Source organism: Cydia fagiglandana, chromosome 21, assembly GCF_963556715.1.
Source record: "Cydia fagiglandana chromosome 21, ilCydFagi1.1, whole genome shotgun sequence".
NCBI lineage: Eukaryota > Metazoa > Arthropoda > Insecta > Lepidoptera > Tortricidae > Cydia > Cydia fagiglandana.
This window is the reverse complement of record NC_085952.1, coordinates 7,559,168-7,583,931: the sequence shown is the minus strand read 5'-3', so window position 1 is coordinate 7,583,931 and position 24,764 is coordinate 7,559,168. Positions and strand designations below refer to the sequence as shown.

General features: G+C 37.5%; 1 protein-coding gene and 1 long non-coding RNA gene across 3 annotated transcripts; both read right to left on the bottom strand.

Moving 5' to 3' along the window:
- Positions 1–18,351: 18,351 nt before the first annotated feature.
- LOC134675297 (uncharacterized) lies at positions 18,352–21,421 on the bottom strand. Its single transcript, XR_010099726.1, has 2 exons — positions 19,845–21,421; positions 18,352–19,702 (listed from the first exon to the last, which is right to left on the bottom strand). It is a non-coding gene; the product is annotated as an uncharacterized LOC134675297 (long non-coding RNA).
- Positions 21,422–22,214: 793 nt separating this feature from the next.
- Positions 22,215–24,696, bottom strand: LOC134675138 (cell growth-regulating nucleolar protein). Of its 2 annotated transcripts, none has more exons than XM_063533299.1 (3): positions 24,605–24,696; positions 24,256–24,437; positions 22,215–23,343 (listed from the first exon to the last, which is right to left on the bottom strand). In XM_063533299.1, exons 2-3 carry the CDS (start codon positions 24,381–24,383, stop codon positions 22,230–22,232), a joined length of 1,242 nt encoding a protein of 413 aa, XP_063389369.1. In that variant the 5' UTR covers positions 24,384–24,437; positions 24,605–24,696; the 3' UTR covers positions 22,215–22,229. The 2 variants fall into 2 exon arrangements, with proteins under 2 accessions (XP_063389369.1, XP_063389370.1); XM_063533300.1 differs by having other exon boundaries at positions 24,528–24,656.
- Between the last annotated feature and the right edge of the window lie 68 nt (positions 24,697–24,764).

The following is a 24,764-nucleotide window of genomic DNA, read 5'->3' as shown; positions in this document are numbered from 1 at the left end:
CAACCCCTAAGGGGGTTAAAAAGGGGATGAAAGTTTGTATGGGGTTAAAGTTTTCTTTTAAGCTAGGAATTTGAAACTTTGTAAAAAGATATATTATTAAAATACAAGAAAACTAATTTCAGCGTTTTCAAAAATTCATCCCCTAAGGTGGTGAAAAAGGGTTTGAAAGTTTGTATGGTATGTATGCTTTCGAGTGGTGGACTTGAATCTTTGTATTTAGGGATATTATTAGAAGACAGGAAAAGTAATTTCAGCGTTTTGTAAAATTCATCCCCTAACAGGGTTAAAAAGGGGTTGAAAATTTTAATCCATTACTAATGCTTTGAAACTTCTTAGAAAAGCATAATAGCCGATTACAAAAAAAAGCAATTGCAACGTTTTTGGAAATTCAACCCCTAAGGGGGTTAAAAAGGGGATGAAAGTTCGTCTTCGGGTGCAAATTTTATTTTGAGCTAGGAACTTGAAACTTTGTAAAAATGTATCAAATTCAAGTACCAGAAAACTAATTTCAGCGTTTTAGAAAATTCATCCCCCAAGGTGGTGAAAAAGGGGTTGAAAGCTTGTATGGATATCAAACAATTTTTTCGAGCGCGGGACTTGAATCTTTGTATTTGGGGATATTATTAGAAGACAATAAAAGTAATTTCAGCGTTTTGTAATATTCATCCCCTAACCGGGTTAAAAAGGGGATGAAAGTTTGTATGAGGTTAAAGTTTTCTTTTGAGCTAGGAATTTGAAACTTCGTTAAAATATATATTATTGAAATAAAAGAAAACTAATTTCAGCGTTTTTGATAATTCATCCCCTAAGGTGGTGAAAAAGGGGTTGAAAGTTTGTATGGATATCAAACATTTTTTCGAGCGCGGGACTTGAATCTTTGTATTTGGGGATACTATTAAAGGACAATAAAAGTAATTTCAGCGTTTTGTAAAATTCATCCCCTAACAGGGTTAAAATGGGTCTCAAAATTTGAATCCATTACTAATGCTTTGAAAATTCTTAGAAAGGCATAATAGCCGATTACAAAAAAAAAGTAATTGCAACGTTCTTGGAAATCCAACCCCTAAGGGGGTTAAAAAGGGGATGAAAGTTCGTCTTCAGGTGCAAATTTTATTTGAAGTTAGGAACTTGTAACTTTGTAAAAAGGTATTAAATTAAAATACATAAAACTAATTTCAGCGTTTTTGAAAATTCATCCCCTATGATGGTGAAAATGGGGTTGAAAGTTTGTATGGATATCATACATTTTTCCGAGCGCGGGATTTGAATCTTTGTATTTGGGGATATTATTAGAAGACAATAAAAGTGATTTCAGCGATTTGTAAAATTCATCCCCTAACAGGGTTAAAATGGGGTTCAAAGTTTGAATCCATTAAAAATGCTTTGAAACTTCTTAGAAAGACATAATAGCCGATTACAAAAAAAAAGTAATTGCAACGTTTTTGGAAATTCAACCCCTAAGGGGGTTAAAAAGGGGATGAAAGTTCGTCTTGGGGTGTAAATTTAATTTTAAGCTAGGAACTTGAACTTTTTGCAAGAAAAGGTATTAAATTAAAAAACATGAAAACTAATTCAAGCATTTTTGAAAATCATCCCCCAAGGTGGTGAGAAAGGGGTTGAAAGTTTGTATGGAGATCAGATATTTTGTGAGTGCGGAACTTGAATCTTTGTATAAGGGCATAGGTACCTATTATGAGAATACAAGAAAAGTAATTTCAGCAACCAACATCAAAATCCACTTGACTTAAAACTTCATACAACTTGCTAAAAAAGAAAAGTACTTAATTTCAACATTGCTTAGATATGAAAATTATAGGGTACTAAAGATGTAAAATGTTGAAGATACGATTCCACGCGGACGAAGTCGCGGGCAACAGCTAGTAATTTAATATATGTACTTATATAGAATGAGCTAAGGGCCTAATTTGACAATCGAAAACGAATGTCCCATTCCCATGGATACTTAGATTGTCGTGTGCAAGTTTGTCTCACTTCTTACTAGAGTTAGACCAAGAAAAGTCTGCAGCGATTTTGATAGCCCACGCAGTGCAAGTGTTATTTTTACGTCATAATTTAATAGAAGCCTTTTCTTGGTCTACAGCATGCATACAGAAGTGAAGTCGAAGAGATACCTTTATGATACATTTGAAATAGTGTCAGCCAACACCTCTTCTTCTTCCTGGCGTTATCCCGGCATTTTTGCCACGGCTCAAGGGAGCCTGGGGTCCGCTTGACAACTAATCCCAAAATTTGAAGTAGGCACTAGTTTTTACCATCTGACCTTCCAACCCAGAGGGGAAACTAGGCATTATTGGGATTAGTCCGGTTTGCTCACGATGTTTTCCTTCACCGGAAAGCGACTGGCAAATATCAAATGATATTTCGTACATAAGTTCCGAAAAACTCATTGGTACGAGCCGGGGTTTGAACCCGCGACCTCCGGATTGAAAGACGCACGCTCTTACCGCTAGGCCACCAGCGCTTCAGCCAACACCGAAAACGCAAAAAAAAAATCAGCTGTTCCATACAAATCATTAACATATGTCTCGCTAGACAGCAGATTTATTTTGCGTTTTCGATGTTGGCTCAATAAAAGTTGTTCAGTATGACCTACACATTCGCCCGTCAGATTATGATCACGATCAGACATAAAAACAACACGGTGTATTATTGTTGTACAGCGTACAACACGCCACAACACACACAACCTATTGGGTGTTGATTCCACATTGTGTGGAATTTTTGTTGGTACAGAGCGTGTGTTGTACTATAAAAAGGTCTACTTAAATGTAGTTAGTCGGACTTAAGCTTTAAATCCCAATTTAAATCATCAACATTTGCATTTCGAATCCTTAAAATCCCAGAACCCTCTTTAGCTGTCTTTAGATATTCTCTATTGCATGCTTAATTGCTTAATCCGAAATAATTCCGAATTTAATATATTTGTTAAGCCCTACTTTTGAGACCGCAATTCTAGGCCAAACAATTTGAGGATAATTATGAGTAGGTAGGTGCCCTTGATATGTAAAGCACTAGGTTTTGTAATTGAATAGCTGTGAAAACAAACTTTAAATTAAGATGTGATCGTAAAATGGGGTGAGTAGGGTCAAAACTGAAATTCAAACCTCGATAACATTTTATTTTTACATATGAAAACTGAATGGTGTATACCGGGTGTGGCCTGTAACACGAGCAAATAATTAAAACATAGATTGTACTCAAACGGTGACAGTTTTGTTCAATAACTTTTAAAAATTATGAAGTATTCAGACTCCCTATTTTTCATACAAAATAAATTATCTTCAATGGACGCCATCGCCCCGCCATATCATTTATGATTGACGTTGCTTGTCATGCCTTAAACATAACAAAATTCGCAAAAATTGCGTCTTAGAATAAACTTTAAAGTGTATTAAAAATCAAATCACAAGTTATTTTTAAAAGTCGCTGAATAAATGTTGGTCGGTATGAAGAGTACAGCCTACAGTTTAATTTTTTGCTCATATTACAGGTCACACCCGGTATAATAAGTGTTCCGGACGTTTGTATTTTAGTTTTTATTTTATTTTGGGTAGTTCCATTTCATATCGTTTTTTTTTATTATGCGTATAACTATAGCTCCATTTTAAATTGGAATACATTATTTTCGTAGCAGTAGCCTTAAAATCCATTCTCACCCCCCTCTCAAGCCTCTCTCCATTCATAACCCACCTCTCCCCGCGAAACCTACTCACCCCGTTTTACGGTACTTAAATAGATAACCAAAAAGCAAAAGCTTTGAGGGCAAATTTATATTCCCTATTAAGTCAACCAAACAACGCTGAATCTCTTACTTACTTATTAATTGTTTTAATTTGTACTTATTTATATCATAGTTTTGCTTTATAACATTAACTCAGCAAGAGCGGTGTTCCTTAACAACTATAGATAATGAAATAATCTTCAACAAAAAAACGACGATAAAAATGCCATAATTATATATATATGTGGCCTATTTTATAAAGCTACAAGTTACAATTTACAAGCGGAAGTCTCGTTCTAACACATAGGGTTAGAAAGAGACTTCCGCTTGTAAATTGTAACTTGTAGCTTTATAAAATGGGCCACTGGTCTCCCAGCTCTACTTCATCAATAGATGCTTCTTAAATGCAAATCCTCGGGACCCTCGGGTAAATATAATAGGAAATACAAATCATTTAGACTTACAGCCCAATTCGAACTTTAAGATACGTCAGTTAATAGATCTAGAAAAGATATGGATTAGATATGTCAGTGTCAAATGTGACATTTCTTTGGGCCATTAATTATATATAGGAGTCTCAAAAACTGAGTCGAGTGTTGAAGCAGAGGACTCAAATGACTCGAGTCTTAACCAACACTTATTGTTATTTTGATTTCATGACCGCCATGAAACAATTAATTCGGTTATCTAATAGGATATATTCGTAATAAGGGTAGATACTGTTGCCGAACCTATTCGTAATAGACAAAGCCAGTTATTTGTATGATGAGCTATACGTAGCTATGTTATTGGCATTCCTCTGGTGTTATTCCGGTTGGCAAACGCGGGGAAGTCGAACGTTTGAACACTGTCATACGTTTTATTACTACTAAGATAAGATAAGATAAGATAAGATAAGAATAGCCTTTATTGACCAAAATAAAATTAGTACATATTGCATTTACATAAATTCACATTTCATTTATCATTATATTAGTTTCAATATCTTTCCTAATAAATATATTTTAATGTCATTGTTTTTAATATTTTAGTCTGCCTTCTTGGCATAGGCCTCCTCCAGCTCTCTCCACGTCTCTCTATCCTGTGCCGTCCTAATCCAGTTTACTCCCGCATGCTTCTTAATGTCATCCGACCACCTCATTATTGGTCTCCCTTCTCTCCTCTTTCTATCTCTAGGATATCATTCCGCAACCTCTCTATCCCACTTATTTTTACCTTCTCTTGCCATATGTCCAGCCCATTTCCATTTTAACATTTTTACAGTCACTGATATATCCTTAATTTTAGTTTTCTTTCTAATATCTGTCAGTCTTACTTTGTCTTTCCTTTTCACAGGAATACCATCCTCTTTTCATTACTACTACAACAGAATAAATAATAGTAGTAAGTACAGAAGACTCGCTCTCTAACAAAACGCGTCTGTTACGATCAGCACAGATATGGCCGCTAGGTGGTGACAGCGCCACGCGCGGCTTATGGCAAACCCCAAAATTGGGGCCGAACGTGCACTTTTAGCTACCTGTAGCAAAGTAACGAAATCGCGGAGTGTGACACGCCTGCTACTACGCAAAAAGACGATAGGGGACGTAGGGGACCATAGGGTAGGCAGTAGTTGTAATAAGCATTCCGTTAACGCCACTCCGCTGCACCGAAAATGCTATAAAATGTACGATGTCTGGTAATAAGTTACAAGGGGATGCCCGAGCCTCCCGACTATATACCCAATGGTCCCTTGCCTCCCCTATGCTATGTCACACGTAGGTACAGTCAGCAGCAGAAGTTGCTAAGCAGGCGAGGTGTTCAAAATTAGCTTGACGCGCTCTTATTCTCTTAACAATAAATTCGTGTCAAGATCTTTTTGAACACCTCGCCCGCTTAGCAACTATTGCTGCTGACTGTACCTACTAATTCCCCGCAACATTCAACTTGATCCTACCCGACGCTGCAACAATCATCTACAATAGATGATGTGGCTAATTATAGCGTTCGACTCGCTTGCGGTCTAATACTAGCCACAATACATGGGCTCGGCCAATATCTGTGGAATTGTTGAATAATATAGCGGAGAAGGGTACTCCACGTTCCGGTACATACGTTCAAACAATGAAGATTGTGGTTTGATATCAACCACTTATAGGTATAAGTGTAAGCTAGTAGGTACTAGGCACCTATAATATTTAGGCTTAATTATTAGGTGTAAATTACCTAGTTTATTGTTTTGTGTGTGCAGTCGACGTCAAAGATATGTTTACGTTTTTCGCTTTATTACAAAGGAGTAAGGCGCAAAAGTGTAAACATATCTTTGACGCCGACTGTACCTAGTTGAAACGGGATTTTTGAACTCGCAACTTTTTGTATCTGGGCTGAAATCAGACGCATCAGAAAATGCGTATGCGTAATGCTTATTTATATGCGTTTTTTGGAAGAGATCCCTGAAAGAGATATGTTTGCCTTTGTAATATGCAGTGTGTTTTTTAAAATAAAATAAAGCTCCGGCCCGGACACGGCCAGGTCTAACGTGAGTTATCCTTAAGAGCCAACAGGAGTGGCCATTCCTCCATACAAACGTACTCCTCGTTTTCCTCCGCGGTTTTTGAAGCTAGAGCAATGATTTTTTCAACACAGATTAATATTGTTATTATCTGTGTCGGACCGTTTTGCTTTTTTGATATTTTTGTTTTTTTAAGGCGCTAGAGCCCTTCAAAAATGGCCAAAATGGCCTAATTGACTATGGCGCAATGACAGCCGTGGTATTAAAAACTGATATCAATTAGCCAAAAAATCAAAACGGTCCGACACAGATAATTTCATAATCATTTAGATTTCCAAATTTGGTTACGATTGGTTAAGTTTTGGAGGAGGAAACAGAGGAGTACGAAACCTCGATTTCTGAGTTTTTTACGCAGGACTTTTCGCCTTGTCCTTATCGCACTAGTTAGCGAGACGGGTATATTTGCCTAAAATGTTTAAACCTCAGCTCCTGTTTCGTCTTAACTTTGTGATAAAAATCACAGTATGTACGGTCTCGTCGAACGAAGCTGTATTTGGCTTTGTGGGGCGGAAACTTTCAATATTAGCTTTAACTTTAAACGTGAATATATATAGTTAAAATAGCTCGCGCCAGCTGTGAAAATGCTAAGCGGAGTCTCGGAGCGCGCAGCGCAAGCTTTCTACGAAATGCTACGCTACGGTAGCGTAGCATTTCGTGGAGCGCGTTTCTATTTATGGAGCGCTTATTGACAACTCTATAGTCCGTTTTTTTAGCATTAGAAAGAACTTCGCAGAAGTAAGCTTGTGGTTCCAAATCCGGCACTTTTAGCAGTAATAATTTGAAGTAAATTATATGTATTGACCATGCTACATTAGATAATTATTAACAATTGAAGAGCCTGATAAAAACTGCACGCTTGCTTCTGTGGAGTTCTTTCTAATGCTAAAAAAAAACGAACTATATGCAGGAGCTTGTCACGATATCACGTCATAAGTAGGCAAAGGGTTAAAGAGGCAACCTTTTAAACCCGCTTTTTGGTAAGATTCACTTGCTATTTACTGTAAAAATTATAAACGAAAATTCAGTTAAATTGTAACAGGCTCTTTTAAGAAAAGCAATTTTTATTTAATCGTACGGTCCCTTAACCCTGGATCAACGGAGCCATAAGTTAAAACACTTCTCACGCTTTACCCGTTCTTTATTTTTGTCGACTCGCTCTCGGTTCTATTCATTCACAATTTGCTCCGTTTCACTAAATTACCGACCAAGTAGCCAACTGCGTTTATCTATACTGATGACGTCAAAAAAGTAGTCAATTTTGCACCTTGTGCCATTGCTATAAGGCGAAAAATGTGTACATATTTTTGACATCTACCGTGCGATTATACGAAATGAAACGCGGTAACTAAGTAGGTACGGAAAACGTGTGTTCTTGGTACATTTTTCCTTGAAACTACTTTAATTTTGTATGTGAGAGCCGGAGCGACCAAAGCTTTATTAAATCTAGGACGTATCTTCCTACATATTAGGATTAAATTCGTTTGAAAAACGAATGTTGACTAGGATCATTTTGGTCTAGCAGACACTTAATAAGCTTGGTGCATTAGTCTCCATACAAATTCTGAGTTAGGTGGACGCTAAAATGCATGTAAGATTAGTGCATTTATTTAAGTCAATTAGTTATGCTTTTATAACTTTGTCTTTGCATTTTCTTTTCAGTTATAGGGTTTTTATCTAACCATTATGAATGTTTTTCTTTAAAGGAATATGTACCTACCTACCTAAGTGTAAAACTAATTCAAGAAAAGTGATTACGTTCATGATTCATTACTTTACTTATGTTAGAATACCAAAATTGGTAGTCTCTATCATAAGTAGATCATAGACTTCTCCATTGAATATTGAATAGACTCAATAGACAAGCAAACATTAGCCAATTTATTCAATTGTTTGAGTTTAAATTATTTAGGTACCTGTTTTTAGCATGATTTTCGTTTAGCAGTTATTTTTCCGTACCCAAATTTACCGTTTCGTTGCCATACTGTTTTAGTTATGTAACGTTAACTGTAAGTAATAAATAATTATAAACACTTGTTTCCCTTACCATTTGTTATGTTTTTTTTTCTTTGTCTTTTATAATGATATAATGATACATATATTATATATCTAGTAATGCATAAATGCTATGTATACTGCGTCTAGACTTAGATAGATTAATTGTAATCCGGGAGAGGTGGTGCTTCCTGCCGTCATAAGTCATAAGTACAGTTTTTACTAGTACGGAGGAATCGTTTCCTACTCTAACGAACAACATGCTGTAATGTTAAAATTGTATTCTAAGGAAGTAAATAATTTGAAATATCCCTGTGTACACGGGTAATTATACTAATTACATAACCCTATTTAAAGTCACCGGTTGAAAACTGCATTCAAGGCATAACCTTATCACAGCCTGGATTTCAAAAATAGAAGTCTACAGCGAATCAGTTAAGTTCTCCCAACCATGAGCTGATAAATTCTCATCTCAGCCTACTTCCATGTATCATATAGGTATAATTCACTCACAGCTCTTAATAATAGATGGCGCTCCACACCAAATCTCTCCTATACATCGTTAGTAGCGTTCCTATATATCCTTATAGTGACGAGCGAATCTACTACTGCACGGGAAAATACTCAAGGGATTAAGGATTGTACAGATATGTTACAACGTTAATTATGTTATAAATTATAATTAGAAGTTAATACGATTAAAACATCAAAACATTATCTGAAGGTTTTATAAGTATCGTTAAACCACGTTTGTACTAAAATTCATTTTGATATTTTCTATTTTAGGTGTTGCCTGTAATAATTGTTCCGAAAATCCTACGTAATATAATACCTACTTTTTTTTTTTATCTCACAGGAATCATTCAATATAATCTTGCTTTAAATTCTCGTGGAAGTTTCTAAAATCTTCCGACAATGTTCCTGCATTTTTTTAAAAATTTCTGCATGTTGTACCTACCATCGTCCATTCTGTTAACTGTACACCTTATTACAAAAGGCATAAGGTCCACCGATGGACAGTTAAGAGTGTTGCTGTTTATGCATGGCTAGTACCACAGAAGAAATAATAGTACTACCGTACAGAAAGGACACTTCCTACAAACCCGAAGTTTGACAGCGGTTCAGGGCCGAATCATGCTATCCCTTTCTAATATATGGCACTATCCCTTTCGGCTATTTAGGGTTGTCAAAATTCAAGTGATTATCTTATCTGTGGTCATGCACGCAAAATGAAGTCAAGTGGTGCCAACCCTAATAATTGCTCGGAGAAATGCTGAGCCGAACGGAGCCGAGTTCGACCGAAGTCAGGAGTGTCTCCCCACTGCTAGTACCTTAAGTTACTTACCGCCGTATTACGGCCGTACCTACCTCCGTACCGCGCGTAAACAACAAAATCGGCGTCTTATTTATAAAATCATAGTTTTGTTTTAACGAACTTTTCTCTGCCTATTCACCAACTTTATATTCCCTAATAAAATCATTCGGGAAACATTCCTAGCATTATTTCCACGTAGCACATCACTAAACCCAAGGCAATATTTATTATTTGTAGGCGGCAAATAAATAAAAGTTCGAGCGCCTTGTTTTCCTTTTGCCGGTAAACCAGTTTCTCTTTAGATTAGAACCTTGGCCGCAGTTACTATACTAAGCGAGTTTGTGGCGAAATTCATTTCACGGTGTTTAAAGGAAACAGCTAACATTCTAGGTGGGTTGGCAACTGTCAACGTTTTGTATAGATGACGCCAGCCTTTAGGTTTTACCTATTTCTAGTTTTGTTCTATGAGATTTAGCTTAAAGGGCTATCCAAGCCATAAAATTATAAAAAAATCAACGGGTTGCACTCCGGGAGTGCCGACAGAAGTGAAAACTCAATGACTAGTCCAAAATGTCTGCAGCACTATGTATAATTGACCCAACCTCCTTTCTATTGAAAAACTTTAGTTCCGAAATTGCTGGCCAGTGAGCTTATATTTGTAGCGTTAATTGTTTAAAATTCGAATAGAAATTATAAAAGTTACCTTGCAGACCTCGCATCTAAATATATTTGGTCATGATATTTTGAGTTTTATTCACCAGTACTAGAGTTCACTTTTTACGTACCTATACATATTTCTAAAGAAATAATTGACTTTTTATGTCCCAATAAAGTATCATTTACTAGTAAAGTTTATTAACTTTCTAGTGATCATAATATGGATGGATGAAATACCTATTGTTTTAAATATGGACTAGTGGTCCATATTATTAATATACATACCTATTCATGATGTATCTACAGCTGGAATGCAAAGTAAAATAACGTGTTGCAATTCTTTTCCATGGTTGGCAATTTTAAATTATACATGGTGTGTCTGGACTTCGGGCTTTAAATCCAGGGCTTGATTTTACTCACTAAACTGAGCTACTTTTACTATGGGACCAACCCTAAAATCGGGGAAATTTTTTTGGCGTTTCCATAGAAAACGTCGACATCTGTGGCCCATTTTATAAAGCTACAAGTTACAATTTACAAGCGGAAGTCTCTTTCTAACCCTATGTGTTAGAACGAGATTTCCGCTTGTAAATTGTAACTTGTAGCTTTATAAAATAGGCCACTGATCAGCCAAAATATATGAAAAAGTAAAAATTATTTTCGTGATTTCGGGGTTGGTGCCATAATAAAAGAAACTTAGTTTAGCGAGTAGAATCGAGCCCTGGATTTAAAGCCCCATGGTCAGACACACCCTGTAGAACAATAGTTTGTATTGCCCACTTCACAGCAACTTAGGTACTTACATATAAATAAATAGAACATGTCTCCAACACTCTTACACAGATTAAGTGCCGATAGAATCCAATTCGATTACTCAGCACATAAAACGGATGAGTAGAGATGGGACATCAAAGGGGCTTGCCGGTTTATTCCAAAACGTTACTTATTTATATGGGTCGTTCCGACGCGCGTAAACATCCGGCCAGTCATTCTCAAACTATTACGGTGGAAACTATTTTTGGTCATTTCCTACGGAGCTTTAATCTTGTAGGTGCCCAACATCCATTCGCTGGGAAATTCTTCTTGGTCGTGACCTCAAGTCTGAGGGACGTGACTCCTATGGGGCATTCTTCCTATCACTGCTTTCCAGGCCTCTCGATCTTCCGCCATCTGCATCGTTGCCTGGAGTGAAGTCTGGGTAATATTCTGGACCACATCGGATCATCTACTGGCACGCCCTTTACTCCTTCATCCGTCGACACTGACATTACGCACGCGAGATTTTATTCATCATCTTACTAACTATTAATTAAGAATGATACGGGTAAATAATTAAATATGTCATCTTAGTTTACAGCACCTCCATATTTCTTAGTCAGCAGTTCGGGAAGTTCGTCACAAAACATGATAGCAGGTACCAACTAAATATGCGAAAAATGCGGAAGATTGTGTGTGGTGCATCTACCCAAAAGGAGGGCTTACACTTACGATTACATCCAACTTATTTGGCCAACGGGTCAGACGGATTACAAATCTCATTGACGAAGGATTCATCTAGATTACGGTAAAAGGTGGACGTAGCTGTTGAGTATCCACCTGCCTATTGATAACTGAGGCAAGTACATAAAAGATATTCCAACGTATATCGACGAGGGCTCCTTTCAATGTTCAATGTGTGTGTAATATACAGGGTTTTACTGACCATCGGGCTTTAAATCCAGGGCTCGATTCTACTCGCTAGATTGAGCTACTTTTATTATGGCACCAACCCCGAAATCCCGATTTTTTTTTTACTTTTTCATACATTTTGGCTGATCAGATGTCGACGTTTTCTATGGAAAAGCGAAAAAAAATTCCCCGATTTTAGGGTTGGTCCCATAGTAAAAGTAACTCAGTTTAGCGAGTAAAATCAAGCCCCAAGAATTAAAGCCCCATGGTCAGACACATACTGTATAGGTATAGGCATATCTCGCAATCGAGCTAGCAAAACCGTAGCAGTTGCACATTAAGGTTGACGCATATATACGTATTTACTAAGTCAAATACAAAAACTATGTTTTAAATTAATTATTTAAGATCTGTTTGCGTGTGATTACGCTAAATAAGGTATTTACATCCTTGTGCTATACACACATCATTACGTTATAAGTAGGTAGAATTTATTTTGTATTTCAAATTAAGAGTAAACAAATTGAGATCAAATAAATAAAAATTTAAAGAAGTAATTTAATAATTTACTTTCCTGAAACACAAATTTAACTTTAAAATTTAAAAAATAGTGACTATGTTATCATGAGTCATGATGATGATTCATGGCATATGAATGCTAACCTTTACATTCAACTGTCATTTGCTACGGTTTTGCTAGCTCGATTGCGAGGTATGGGTATCGGTAAGTACCTAATAGAAGACTCGGAAGACCAAATTTTTATTTCTGCGTGTTGCCTTCGTGACAAGTTATTAATCAAGTGATACCCGAGACAGTAAGAACACCCGGAAAAAGACGCAACTCATGGCTCAAAAACTTTTAACTCAATTTTCGAACATGTTTCAAACTCGGCCCTAGATCATTAATACGCGGCTGTATTAAAAGTCCGTAATATCCGCATAAGTAGGACTCTAATAGAAGATGACTAGGGAAAATAAGTTTCTGCTCTAAATCCAATTTTTTTAAACACATTATTGCCGGCTACACTTCCTCCTCCTCTTTGCTACGTTCTCCTGAGTGCTGAGGGTCGTGCCCTCCTTTGTGGGTCACATGATTCAAGTTGGCATATTAAGTAGTAGTAGTAGGTAGTAAAAACTTTATTGCACAAAACAAGTACATATATAACACAGAGAGAATAGAGTAAATGTGTACAAAGGCGAACTCATCCCGTTAAGGGATCTCTTCCAGCTAGGGTTGCCAACCGTACTATATAATATAGTATTGTACTATATTTTGGCTCTCTGTAGGTACTATACAGGGTGATTCATGAGACGTGAGCAGGACTAATCCTGCACACTCAGTAACTGATTATTGATCGATCACCGTCGTATTTAGGTGAAACAACCACTCTTTTTCCTGTTTTGTAACTTTTTGGCCAGGGCAAATTTAATTCTCTACAATTATGGTCACCCTACAAGACCTAATTAATAAACATAAAACCTCTTTAACCGTAATGACAGCATTATGATTACGAAGAAAATAAACTGTCAAACTTGAGTGAGATACGAGTTTTCATTAGTAACCATACCGTGATGACATTCAATTTGACACAAAATATCGGTAGTTTAGCATTCTAATTGTAGGGTGACCATGCATGTCGTAAATAAATTAAGAACTTTTTTTTTCAACACGACTAGAAAATTAACGTTAACCTCACTAATACTGGTACGCAACAGTTGCTTATAATTTACGAAATGCGCAGTGTTAGTCCTGCTCACGTCTCCTAAATCACCCTGTATACTTTTGGGAAACTATAATTATAGTACGCTAAAATACTATATTTCCGATTAAACGTATACTACACTCATGTTTAGTATTTTATCTAAAAGTACCTACTATATTTTTTTGAAATGTACTATATTTTTGATGCCTTATTCTAGAAAATACTATATTCCACCAAAAAAAAGTTGGCAACCCTACTTCCAGCTAACCTTTAAGTAATTGAGAGATGTTATGAAATGGTAGTCAAACTAAGATAATAATAATATGTACATGACGGCGAGACTTAAAAGAAGTAGGTAGCTAACCCTAGAAACATAACTAAATACGATGCGATACGATATTTTCAGGCCTTTCGACCTCTTGCGACTTCAAAGGCATCATGGACCTGGATGGATAGCGATTTACTGAGACTAATCTAGAAGTTCGTGAATGACACTTTGAGAACAGCAGGGCTAGACTAGCCCTGAATACGGTCGCACTAAGACATGAACTAGGGACGATAGTACCTAAAGGAGAGAGAAGGAATCAAAAGTAGGAAATAATAGTTAATAGTATCCGTGTCCTGTGTTTATCACCGACATAAAACAACTATAGATAGATAATAGATAGATAGATAGGATAGTTTTTTTTTATAGATCTAGCATTTCTCTCAGGCATTTAGTTAAGAAGTTGCGCGGTGTTTTTTAGGTTTCCGTACCTCAAAAGGAAAAAACGGAACCTTTATAGGATCACTTTGTTGTCCGTCCGTTCATCCGTTTTGCTTTTTTGGCTAATTGATATCAGTTTTGAATACTACGCCTCTCATTGTGGCATAGTCAATTAGGCCATTTTGGCCATTTTTGAAGGGCTCTAGCGCCTTATAAAACAAAAATATCAAAAAAAGCAAAACGGTCCGACTCAGATATTGACAATATTAATCTGTGTTGAAAAAAACATTGCTCTAGCATAGGGTTGCCATACGTCCCGGTACGCCGGGACATGTCCTGGTTTGAAGCATGATGTCCCGGTGTCCCGGCCTATAAGCAAATTGTCCCGGTTTATAAATCATAGTTATTTAGTAGGGGGCATTGAGACAGACAGACGCCCGGACGGTCAACAAAGTGATCCTATATGGGCTCCGTTTTTTTCCTTTTGAAGTACGAAATCCTAAAAATCTACCTACTATTATCTCGAAAAAATTTCGCGCTCGCTTCGCTCGCGTTTTCATTTAGGTACCTACATTATTTGTGACAGTTAAGTTGAAATTTGGTACACATATATTATGTCAATCTATAACCCGAAGACGGACATGTAACGTAGGTAAATAAAATTAATTTTAAACATAGGGGGCACTTATTGAGGGGTAAATGAGACAGTTAATAAACAAAGGTTTGCAAACTATATGGTGTTATATATCAAGTGATAGAGCTGTGGGAATCTCAAATATATTTTATTAATAATTTTAAGATTAATAGTTTAGAAGTAATTTAAGTAAATAGACAAAAAATGACCACTTCCTCTCTTTATCTCCGAAACTACTAAAATTAAAAAAAAAACTAAATAGTTCCTTGCCTATAGATGACAGAAAAACCTATTAGAAATATGCAGTCAAGCGTGCGTCGGACTTATTACTTAGTTTTTGATCGTCCCTTACGGGTCTTTTTTAAACATTTCACTCACGTTTCACATCAAAATATACATTGTTGAAAATTGTGTAATGTACGGAACCCTTGGAAGGCGAGTCCGACTCGCACTTGGCCGGTTTTCTTTAAATGTCCCGGTCTGAGCCCCCACAAACATCAAACATCAAACATCAACATTTATTCAGCAAATAGGCCACAAGGGCACTTTTACACGTCAACATTGAATTTACATAAAAGCAAAAATAATAACATCAACAATTTTATAAAATAAAACTAACAATTCAATCTAACGTATTACAATTACTAAGAGATGTATATGGTCTCTTAATGTCGAATTACATACAAAATACAGATAAAAAAACACACAAAAAAAATCTATAATATTTAGAGCAACACACACTTATGGCAACCCTACTCTAGCATCAAAACCCACGGAGGAAACAGTCGAGTATGTTTGTATGGAGAAATGACCACTCCGGTTATGCGTCTTTCCTGTGAACATCTTAAAATAAGTGAACTTTTAACGTTATAAGTGAACTTTTAGGCATGTTCCAACCTTCTAACTGCTGCATTAATAAAAGCCTCTGCAAATACGGTACGGTCAGCAGCAGAAGTTGCTAAACAGATGAGGTGTTCAAAATTATCTTGATGCGACTTTATTGTTAAGAGGATAAGAGCGCGTCAAGGTACATAATTTTGAACACCTCGCCCGCTTAGCAACTTCTGCTGCTGATTGTACCCAAATCGTGAACATTCGTATTGACCACAGGAAAGACGCTAATTTTCTCGAACGTTTTGGCCCATTTTATACATGCATAAATAAATTGGTCTGTAAGAAATTTTATTTTTATCTTGGGAATTATCTAGTTCTAAGAGCTTCCGACGCGAAGCAAGAATATTTTGCATAATATTGCACGGAAGCCGTGCATTTCTGTGCAATAAAAGCAGCTTAGGCGCTCGACAACAATATACTTCGTGTACCATCTTAGAATTCTTAGATGCTAGGTGAAGAATAAGAATATCGTGCAAAGAAACTTATAATACCCCATGGACTTATCACTACACCCTATAACAAAGTCCCCCGCCGCGTTTGTCTGTTTGTATGTTCGCTATAAATCCAAAAACTACTGAACGGATTTTCATGCGGTTTTCGTCTATCAATAGAGTGGCTCTTGAGGATGGTTTAGGTGTAATATTAGTCAACCCGTGCGAAGCCGGAGCGGGTCGCTAGTTATATCTAATAGACTAACGCCTTACCCCCCTTTACCTTTACTAACTCTATAGTTCGTTTTTTTTAGCATTATAAAGAACTTGGAAGAAGGTAAGCGATTTTGGCATGTCTTATAATTGAAAAACGCTTTTTAAAAATCAATAACTATTACTTATGAAAGCAGAAGAATATAAATGATCGTATTAGATTCATAATTGTTACATATTTGTCGTAACTTATTTTTAAAATGTGTTTTTCAATTAAAAGACACATCAAGATTGTTTACCTTATTTCTAATGCTAAAAAAAAACGAACTATCGTGTCATACCTACTCTCTCTCTAGTCGTTTTCTTCATTGCTGAAGGTCGTGTCCGACTTGAAATTTTCTGATGATCTCTGTCACCAATCGCTTCCATCCCACCCTGCTCTCGGCCTTCTTCATGGCGGTTGATATTGTGAGGCCTGTAAGGGTAGAGACCGATCCGACCACCGAGCAGGAGATCTGCCACGTCGCGTCGCCGCTTGCCGTCTACTTTCCCAACAACTATAAGTTTCTCCAAGTTGTCAGGTTCTCGGCGGGCTATGTGTCCAAAATATATAGTGTCATACTTACGGTGTAAAAAAATAGCACAAAATACTGGTTACACAGGCAGCAGATTCGTTGCAAATAGCGATTTCCCATTAGAACATAAATACAGAACACAGTACGTTCGCGGAAACCCCCGACAGATACGTCCTTTTGAATTTAGGAGCGTAATACTTATCAATGATTCGCCCGGGGTCATAGCGGCGGGTTAACGCTTGGTTACCCATGTTAGTGCATTTGCACCGGCCCAGAGGCCTACCGCGAACCACGATCGACGTGATGCCTCTCTGTTGCACTTGTAAATTCGTACGTAAGTGTGACAGGGAGGCAACACGTCGAACGTGGTTCGCGGTAGGCCCTCAGGTTTAATAACTGGACGAAAATACATTACTGAAAAACTGGCGAAAACTCTCGAGATTGCAATTTTATATTTGGCCAAGCCGAATATTGCATCATTCCTTTTAATTTAAACTGAGTGGTGCCTACTGTCACGGACAAATAAAACATAAAGACTGACAAAATTTCACTCCAATATTACTATATAAACATTTGAGATAAATAAAAAATAAAATAAAAAGCCCTACAACTTGAAACGAAATGAAAAACTGAATGCTATAAACAAAGTTATAAAAGCATTATAGGTACCGAGTACCCAATTGACTTACATAAGATGCACTAATATTTTACATGCATTTTCAAGTGTCCACCTGAAGGCCGAGCCACACCGGCTTGCGTGTGCGTGACGTGCGCGTGTGCGTGCACTAAAATGTTGGAGCCGCACACGCACACGTCACGCAAGCGGTGTGCCACCTCTCATAAGGATCTGTATACTACAACGCCGCACGCGCACGGGCACGTCACGCACACGCAGCCGGTGTGCACAGGCCTTAAATCTGAATTTGTATGGAGACTAATAAAGACAACATTCGTTTTTCAAACGATTTTAATCCTAATATGTGGGAAATGTCCTAGATTTAATAATCAGTTAGGATGTCGCAGTGTCTATTGGGATGCAGGGCTCCAATTATATATTTCTCCTGACTCCTTAGTGAGATATTCAGCCGTATTCGAACAATGAGATACGTCAAATACTAGATATTGAAACGATATGGATTAGATATGTCAGTGTCAAACAAGTGTCAAAAGTGACGTTTTTGTTTGAAGAAATGTCAATTTTGACACTATTTGACGTATCTCATTGTTCGAATACGGCTGATTTTGTCAGTTAGGTAACAAAAGAAACTGATAAAGGTGACACGTGTTTATTGGCAGTCTGTTTTACAGGACAATCTTTAAGAGTACATTAATTATGAAATACATATAAAACTGGAAGTATCAGAGGCATGATTAAGTAAAATGGCTTGGTGCTGAATAAGGCCGCCGAAATTATTGAGTAGGATTAAAATTAACACTAACAAGTGAACAAAGCGATATCTAGACTTAGGGTGTAGGTAGGGAATGAAAATCGGTTATTTTCGCTTATTTTTTGTATGGAAATAATCGGTTATTAACCGAAACCGCGGTTATTACCATACAAAAAATAACCAATTTGTATTCCCTATTAGGGTGGCCAGGGATCCTATCTCATCGCATAATAATTGATTGTCATAATGTAATGTTACGCATAAATCTCATTTCGCATATTTTTTCACCAGCTGAAACAGAAAGTATTTTAGAAAATATTTTGCATAGGTTGTGTAGAATAGGGTAGGTTAGGTTAGGTTTGTGTTATAATTTTCAGAAATGTTAATATTTCGAGCACAATAATAATTATGCGAAATGAGTTTTATGCGTAACATTACATTAGGACAATCAATTATTATGCGACCCAATATGGACCCGGGTGGCCACTAACGAGCCTTCCAACAGTCCAAATAGTGTGGCTGCAATCCAAAATCTGTCCGTGAATGTCAAAAACGTACAATGTTTAATATTAGGATGCCGTCCATTTGGATGAATCCATTGTAACGGCATCCATTTGGAAGGCTCGTCAGTGGCCTGCTTTAAGATGGTGTTCCATCAGTCCAATATCTTGGTCCAATGTCATTGCGTCTCACTCCCTCATTAACCCTTTCGACGCCGTGTCAAACACAAAAGCTGTCACTCGGACGCCACGTCGCCGAAGTGTCAAAACTGAAATTGAACTTTATGCATATGCACGTAGGTCTATGTTGCTCTGTGGTCTGTGACCGATTAATCCGTCTTTGGCGTTGGACCTACGGATATATCGGTCATTGGCGTCCAAAAGGTTAAGCAAAATGTGAGACAAAATACACATTGGACAAAGAAGTTAGAGACAGGTCGAACAAAGAAGTTAGATAGAGTAGGTAACATGATAGTTTGAAACAAAAAAAGTCTGATTAACTATTTTTTTTTCGTCAAAATATCATAATAAAGGGAACCGTATTATCTCGTTAATTCTCGTCGTTCTTCAAAAATGCAGGGAACCGATTTTTGAATTTTGATCACTCGATTTCGTGTTCTCCCTTTAATAATATCTCCACTACTAGGTATTTAATTCTACTAGTCTGTGCGGAAAGAGAAGTGTCGTGGAATGTATGGGAACCAATACAAACTATGTACGGTCAACAACAGAGCTATGAATACAGGCAAAGTGCCAAAAATATGTATACTCGACCTTAATGTACAGGCAATAAAGTACTGTATACATATTTTTGGACACTTTGCCTGTATTCATAGCTCTGTTGTTGACTGTACGACTCCTCATTCTGCTCAGACTCCAATAGAATTGGTTATTCATTACCCCTAGATTTGCAATTTCTATCGCTCGTATTTGAAAAATCAGCATTTCGCCGTTTCCGAGTGACGAGAGATCGAGCACTCGAAATTCAAAAATCGCCCCCCAGATCGACACAGAGCCAGTTTCTGTATGGAGCCGCGAAATTTCATAAAAGTATAAGTACACGCAGTGCCGGATTTAGACATTTGCCGCCCGTAGGCTATGCCGATTTTGCCGCCCCTATCCGCCTTGCTTATAGGTTTTTTAAAATACTTTTCTGTCAGAGGCGTTTAATTTCATAGTACAACACACCATAGCCATATGGATATGGTGTGTAAAATGCATATAAGGTGACGTCACTGTCACATTCTAGATACACTCTTTATATTTGCCTGATCTGATCGGCGACCGGTGGGTACCGCTGGGTTTTGGCTATTGAGAATCAAGGTGAGGCATTGGCAGTCAGGCTGGACATAGCTAAGGAGTTCGGTCGGGTCTGGCATTGTGTCTGCTCGAGAAATTATACAAATGGATCACTAGCTTTTTATCCGGTAGACGCATATGAGCCGTATAGTAGACGGAAGCTGCTGCGATACCGTGGACATTACCGCTGGCGTTCTACTAGGTTCTGTGCTATCATTCAATGATATGGTCAGATGGGTCACAATAAAACGTAGTTAGTTAAACGAAAACGCGAGCGTAGCGAGCGCGAATTTTTTTCGAGAAAATGATTGATAGGAAATGATTCTTGACATGACATCAGAGGGCGGCAAAATCGACAAATTATGCTTGTTATTTAAATATTACAAATAAATTCTGGTCTACCCTAAATATTTTTTTGACCCAAATTTGCCGCCCCTAAAATCTGCCGCCCTAGGCTTCAGCCTACTCAGCCTAGTGGTAAATCCGGCACTGAGTACACGATTTATACCAAGACGCGGTAATCTCATACAAATTAATATTATAGTTTAACACAATTTACTTTATCTGACGGAATTGATGATACTTCTAAAGGTTCCGTCACACAGGCGCGATTTCCGGGCGAAGCGTGAGCGTTTTATATGTAAAAGCGGCGCGCCCCGCTCACGCGACGCCCGCCAAACGCGCCTGTGTCGGAGCCTTAAGGGTGGTATTCCACCTGTCCAATTTCTTTGTCCAATGTGTATTTTGTCTCACATTTTGCTTAATGAAAGAGTGTGACGTAATGACATTGGATTAAGATATTGGCCAGATGGAATACCACCTTAAGTAATGTTTGCTAATTCTATGGCCTGTAATGGAACCATAACACAAAACTAATGTGAATTAAACTTTATTTCAGTAGGTTGGCTTTTATTTGGGTAGATATTTTTGAGTATATTGATATAAACTCACACAAACACAACACAAATCTAAAATACGTATCGTCTTACAGTTCCATAAAATTAGCAGTAGACAATAATTTTGGCGACCTTACCCATAACATAGTCAGCAGCAGAAGTTGCTCTGCGCGCCAAGTGTTAATAAAAGCGGCCAAGTGCGAGTCGGACTCGCCCATGAAGGGCTCCGTAGCAGCAAGTAACATAATTAAATTGCGGTTTACGATTTATGACGATTAAAAAAAAAACTACTTACTAGATCTCGTTCAAACCAATTTTCCGTGGAAGTTTGCATGGTAATGTATATCATATATTTTTTTTAGTTTTATCATTCTCTTATTTTAGAAGTTACGGGGGGGGGGGGGACACATTTTACCACTTTGGAAGTGTCTCTCGCGCAAACTATTCAGTTTAGAAATAAATGATATTAGAAACCTCAATATCATTTTTGAAGACCTATCCATAGACACTCCACATGTATGGGTTTGATGAAAAAAAAAATTTAAGTTTCAGTTCTAAGTATGGCGGACCCCCAAAATTTATTGTTTTTTTTCTATTTTTGTGTGAAAATCTTAATGCGGTTCACAGAATACATCTACTTACCAAGTTTCAACAGTATAGTTCTTATAGTTTCGGAAAAAAGTGGCTGTGACATACGGGCGGACAGACAGACAGACATGACGAATCTATAAGGTTTCCGTTTTTTGCCATTTGGCTACGGAACCCTAAAAATGACCTTGACGCGACTTTATTGTTAAGAGAATAAGATAGCGTGTCAAGGTCATTTTGAACACCTCGCCTGCTTAGCAACTTCTGCTGCTGACTGTACCCAGAAGTTTAGTGCCCCCCCACATCTGGCGTCTTTCGAGCGTCGGCGTCTGTCGGCGTCGGTCCAGCGCTATGGAAAATGACGTCGCTGTGCAGTTGCGTCGACGCTGCGTCGACGTTGCGTCGACGTCGGCCATAGAATTGTAGACGCCGACGCTCGAAAGACGCCAGATGTTGGGGGGGCCTTAATACAGGATTCTAGTCCACAAGAACAACTCTATTCTTATCCACCCTAACATTGGGTGCGCTTTTCAATTTCTTAATGAACTTATCTGCAATTCTATCATCAATCTCTTGCCCCGTCGCCTCCTGATATTCCCCGAGAATCTTCTTCTGAAGTCTTTTGAACTGCATCTCTCCTTTCTTTTCAAGCACAGATATTATAACAGCATGCCAATTGAATTTATCTTTATGGATATCTAATTCGCCAATCTTTGCTACATTCTGGTCATGCAGACAGACACTCTCTTCAGCCTCTTCGGATTCTCCGGTGCTCTTCGTTTTCTTCTTTTTCTTGTCGACCCTGCTAACGGGCATTTCAGCTTCGTTGACCCCGTTTTCAGCAGCATCTTTGACTTCCTGAACTGCGCCGACGGTATCTTGTCTTTTACGTTTTTTATTTTTGTTATCTTCCTCTTTAAGTTCGTCAACGTCACCGTTGCTAACGGATACAGCTCTGTTTTTCTTCTTTTTCTCTTTCTTTGTGGGCTGCGGTTCTTCCTCTTCCTCTCCAGGCTCCTGCGCTGCGCTCTGCAATTCCGCTTCGTACTTCTGACGCTTTTTCTCTTCTTTACGCTGCTTTTTAGACTTCTTACCATGCTTTTCCTCAGTTTCTCCAGCTTTCTCTACTTCGCCATTTTGAGCTCCAACATCACCATTTTCCTCATTCTCAGTTTTACCATTTTCCGTAACCCCATTTTCTGTTTTCTCGTTGCTTTCATCATCTTCAGATTTCTTATTTTGTTGATTTTGATTGGGCCTAGCGTTCATTGCTGATAACTCGCTCAGTTTAACGGAGATCATATCCCATGCTTGGTTAATATCGTTTGGATTAGTTTTCTGTCCGCATACATTTTTGACAAAGTTGATGAACTTGGGTTTCTTCCTAGGAGTGTTATTATGTTTGCTGACTGTCTCGATTATCCTTCTAACATTGGCCGGAGCACTCTTTTGCTGTTCCAAAACCTCTTGAAGCATTTCAACCCATACATTTTGCTTCTTTTCTCCTTTCTTTTCCTTAGCAACAAAACCTTTTCCTGAGTAGCGTTCTTCTTCGGTTATACATTTAGTATGAGCCTCGTAGTCATTACCTCTGAAATAACAATTAATATTTTTTAAGTACACATGATCAAGTCAATAAAAGTAAACATCTTTTAGATCATAATATACATACTTACCTATATTTTTAATGTTTCTGACACTTAGAGACCTTTACATCTCTAAGTCAACTTAGGCTAGTAATTATGTGAAGCTATATTACTGTCTTTTTATGTAACATATGAACACAAAATGCCGTGTCTTACAGCTACATGTTATTACTATTTTAATATTAATATAGGCCGGTAGCTTGAACATGTCATGCTCGCTTAAAAGTCTTTGCTTACGGTGGCGTTGTTGATCGGGTCGCCACTTTCCCGAATGAAGGTTGAGGGAGGCGATGGCTGAGATACGCGTCATACTCGTGAACGGGTGCTGTTTGTGGAGACTGGTCTGTTAAGCTAACACGAGCTATTATACTTAGTAACTTTTATTAATTAATTACAGTGAGACGCCTCATTCTGTTCTCGTATGTTTCTTTTCTTTTAATGAATGTATTAATTATACAGGATATTGACTCTTGGAGACCTTATACATCTCTAAGGATAACTTGATAAACTATATAATCTTATAGTTCTGACACCTAGAGACATTTGCACCTCTAAATATTATAGTTTTTTTTTGTGTGTGTTTTTTTATCTGTATTTTGTATGTAATTCGACATTAAGAGACCATATACATCTCTTAGTAATTGTAATACGTTAGATTGAACTGTTAGTTTTATTTTATAAAATTGTTGATGTTATTATTTTTACTTTTATGTAAATTCAATGTTGACGTGTAAAAGTGCCCTTGTGGCCTATTTGCTGAATAAATGTTGATGTTTGATGTTTGATCAATTTACTTGAAATGACAGAAGGTTCGTGTAACAAGCGGCAGTTTTATTTTATAGATAAAATATACTCACAGAAAGTCCTTGAAACAGTCCATGCATGATAAGTTGTGGGGCCTATTTCGACATTTGGTCATATAATGTTTCTCAACTTTAGGCTTGTTCACCGACTCGCCGCAATGGCCACACGTAAACACGACCATGTCTCCAATCTCTGTCCCACGTGCTATTCCAAACGCAACTCCTCGTTCTTTAACCTTAAAATAAACAAACAAAATAAAAACGAGGTTAATACGGTTCACACATTTTGATTATTTGACATACGGAATCTTTTGGAGTAGACTAACCTCGTAGAGTGTATCAAGTATATGTGTTTATTTATTTAAAATATTTCCAGTTTGAAAAGAAAGGAAAAGAAACGAACCGGATAAAATAAAAGATGTTTTCTATAATTTTACGCAAAAACCAACAAGTATGTCTGTTCTGTTCTGTCAACCGGTGAATGAACCACAGATAAGATAAAATTTGTATCCATATTTATTTATCCTTGCCATAACATGAAAAAAAATACATGCTGTTTGTGT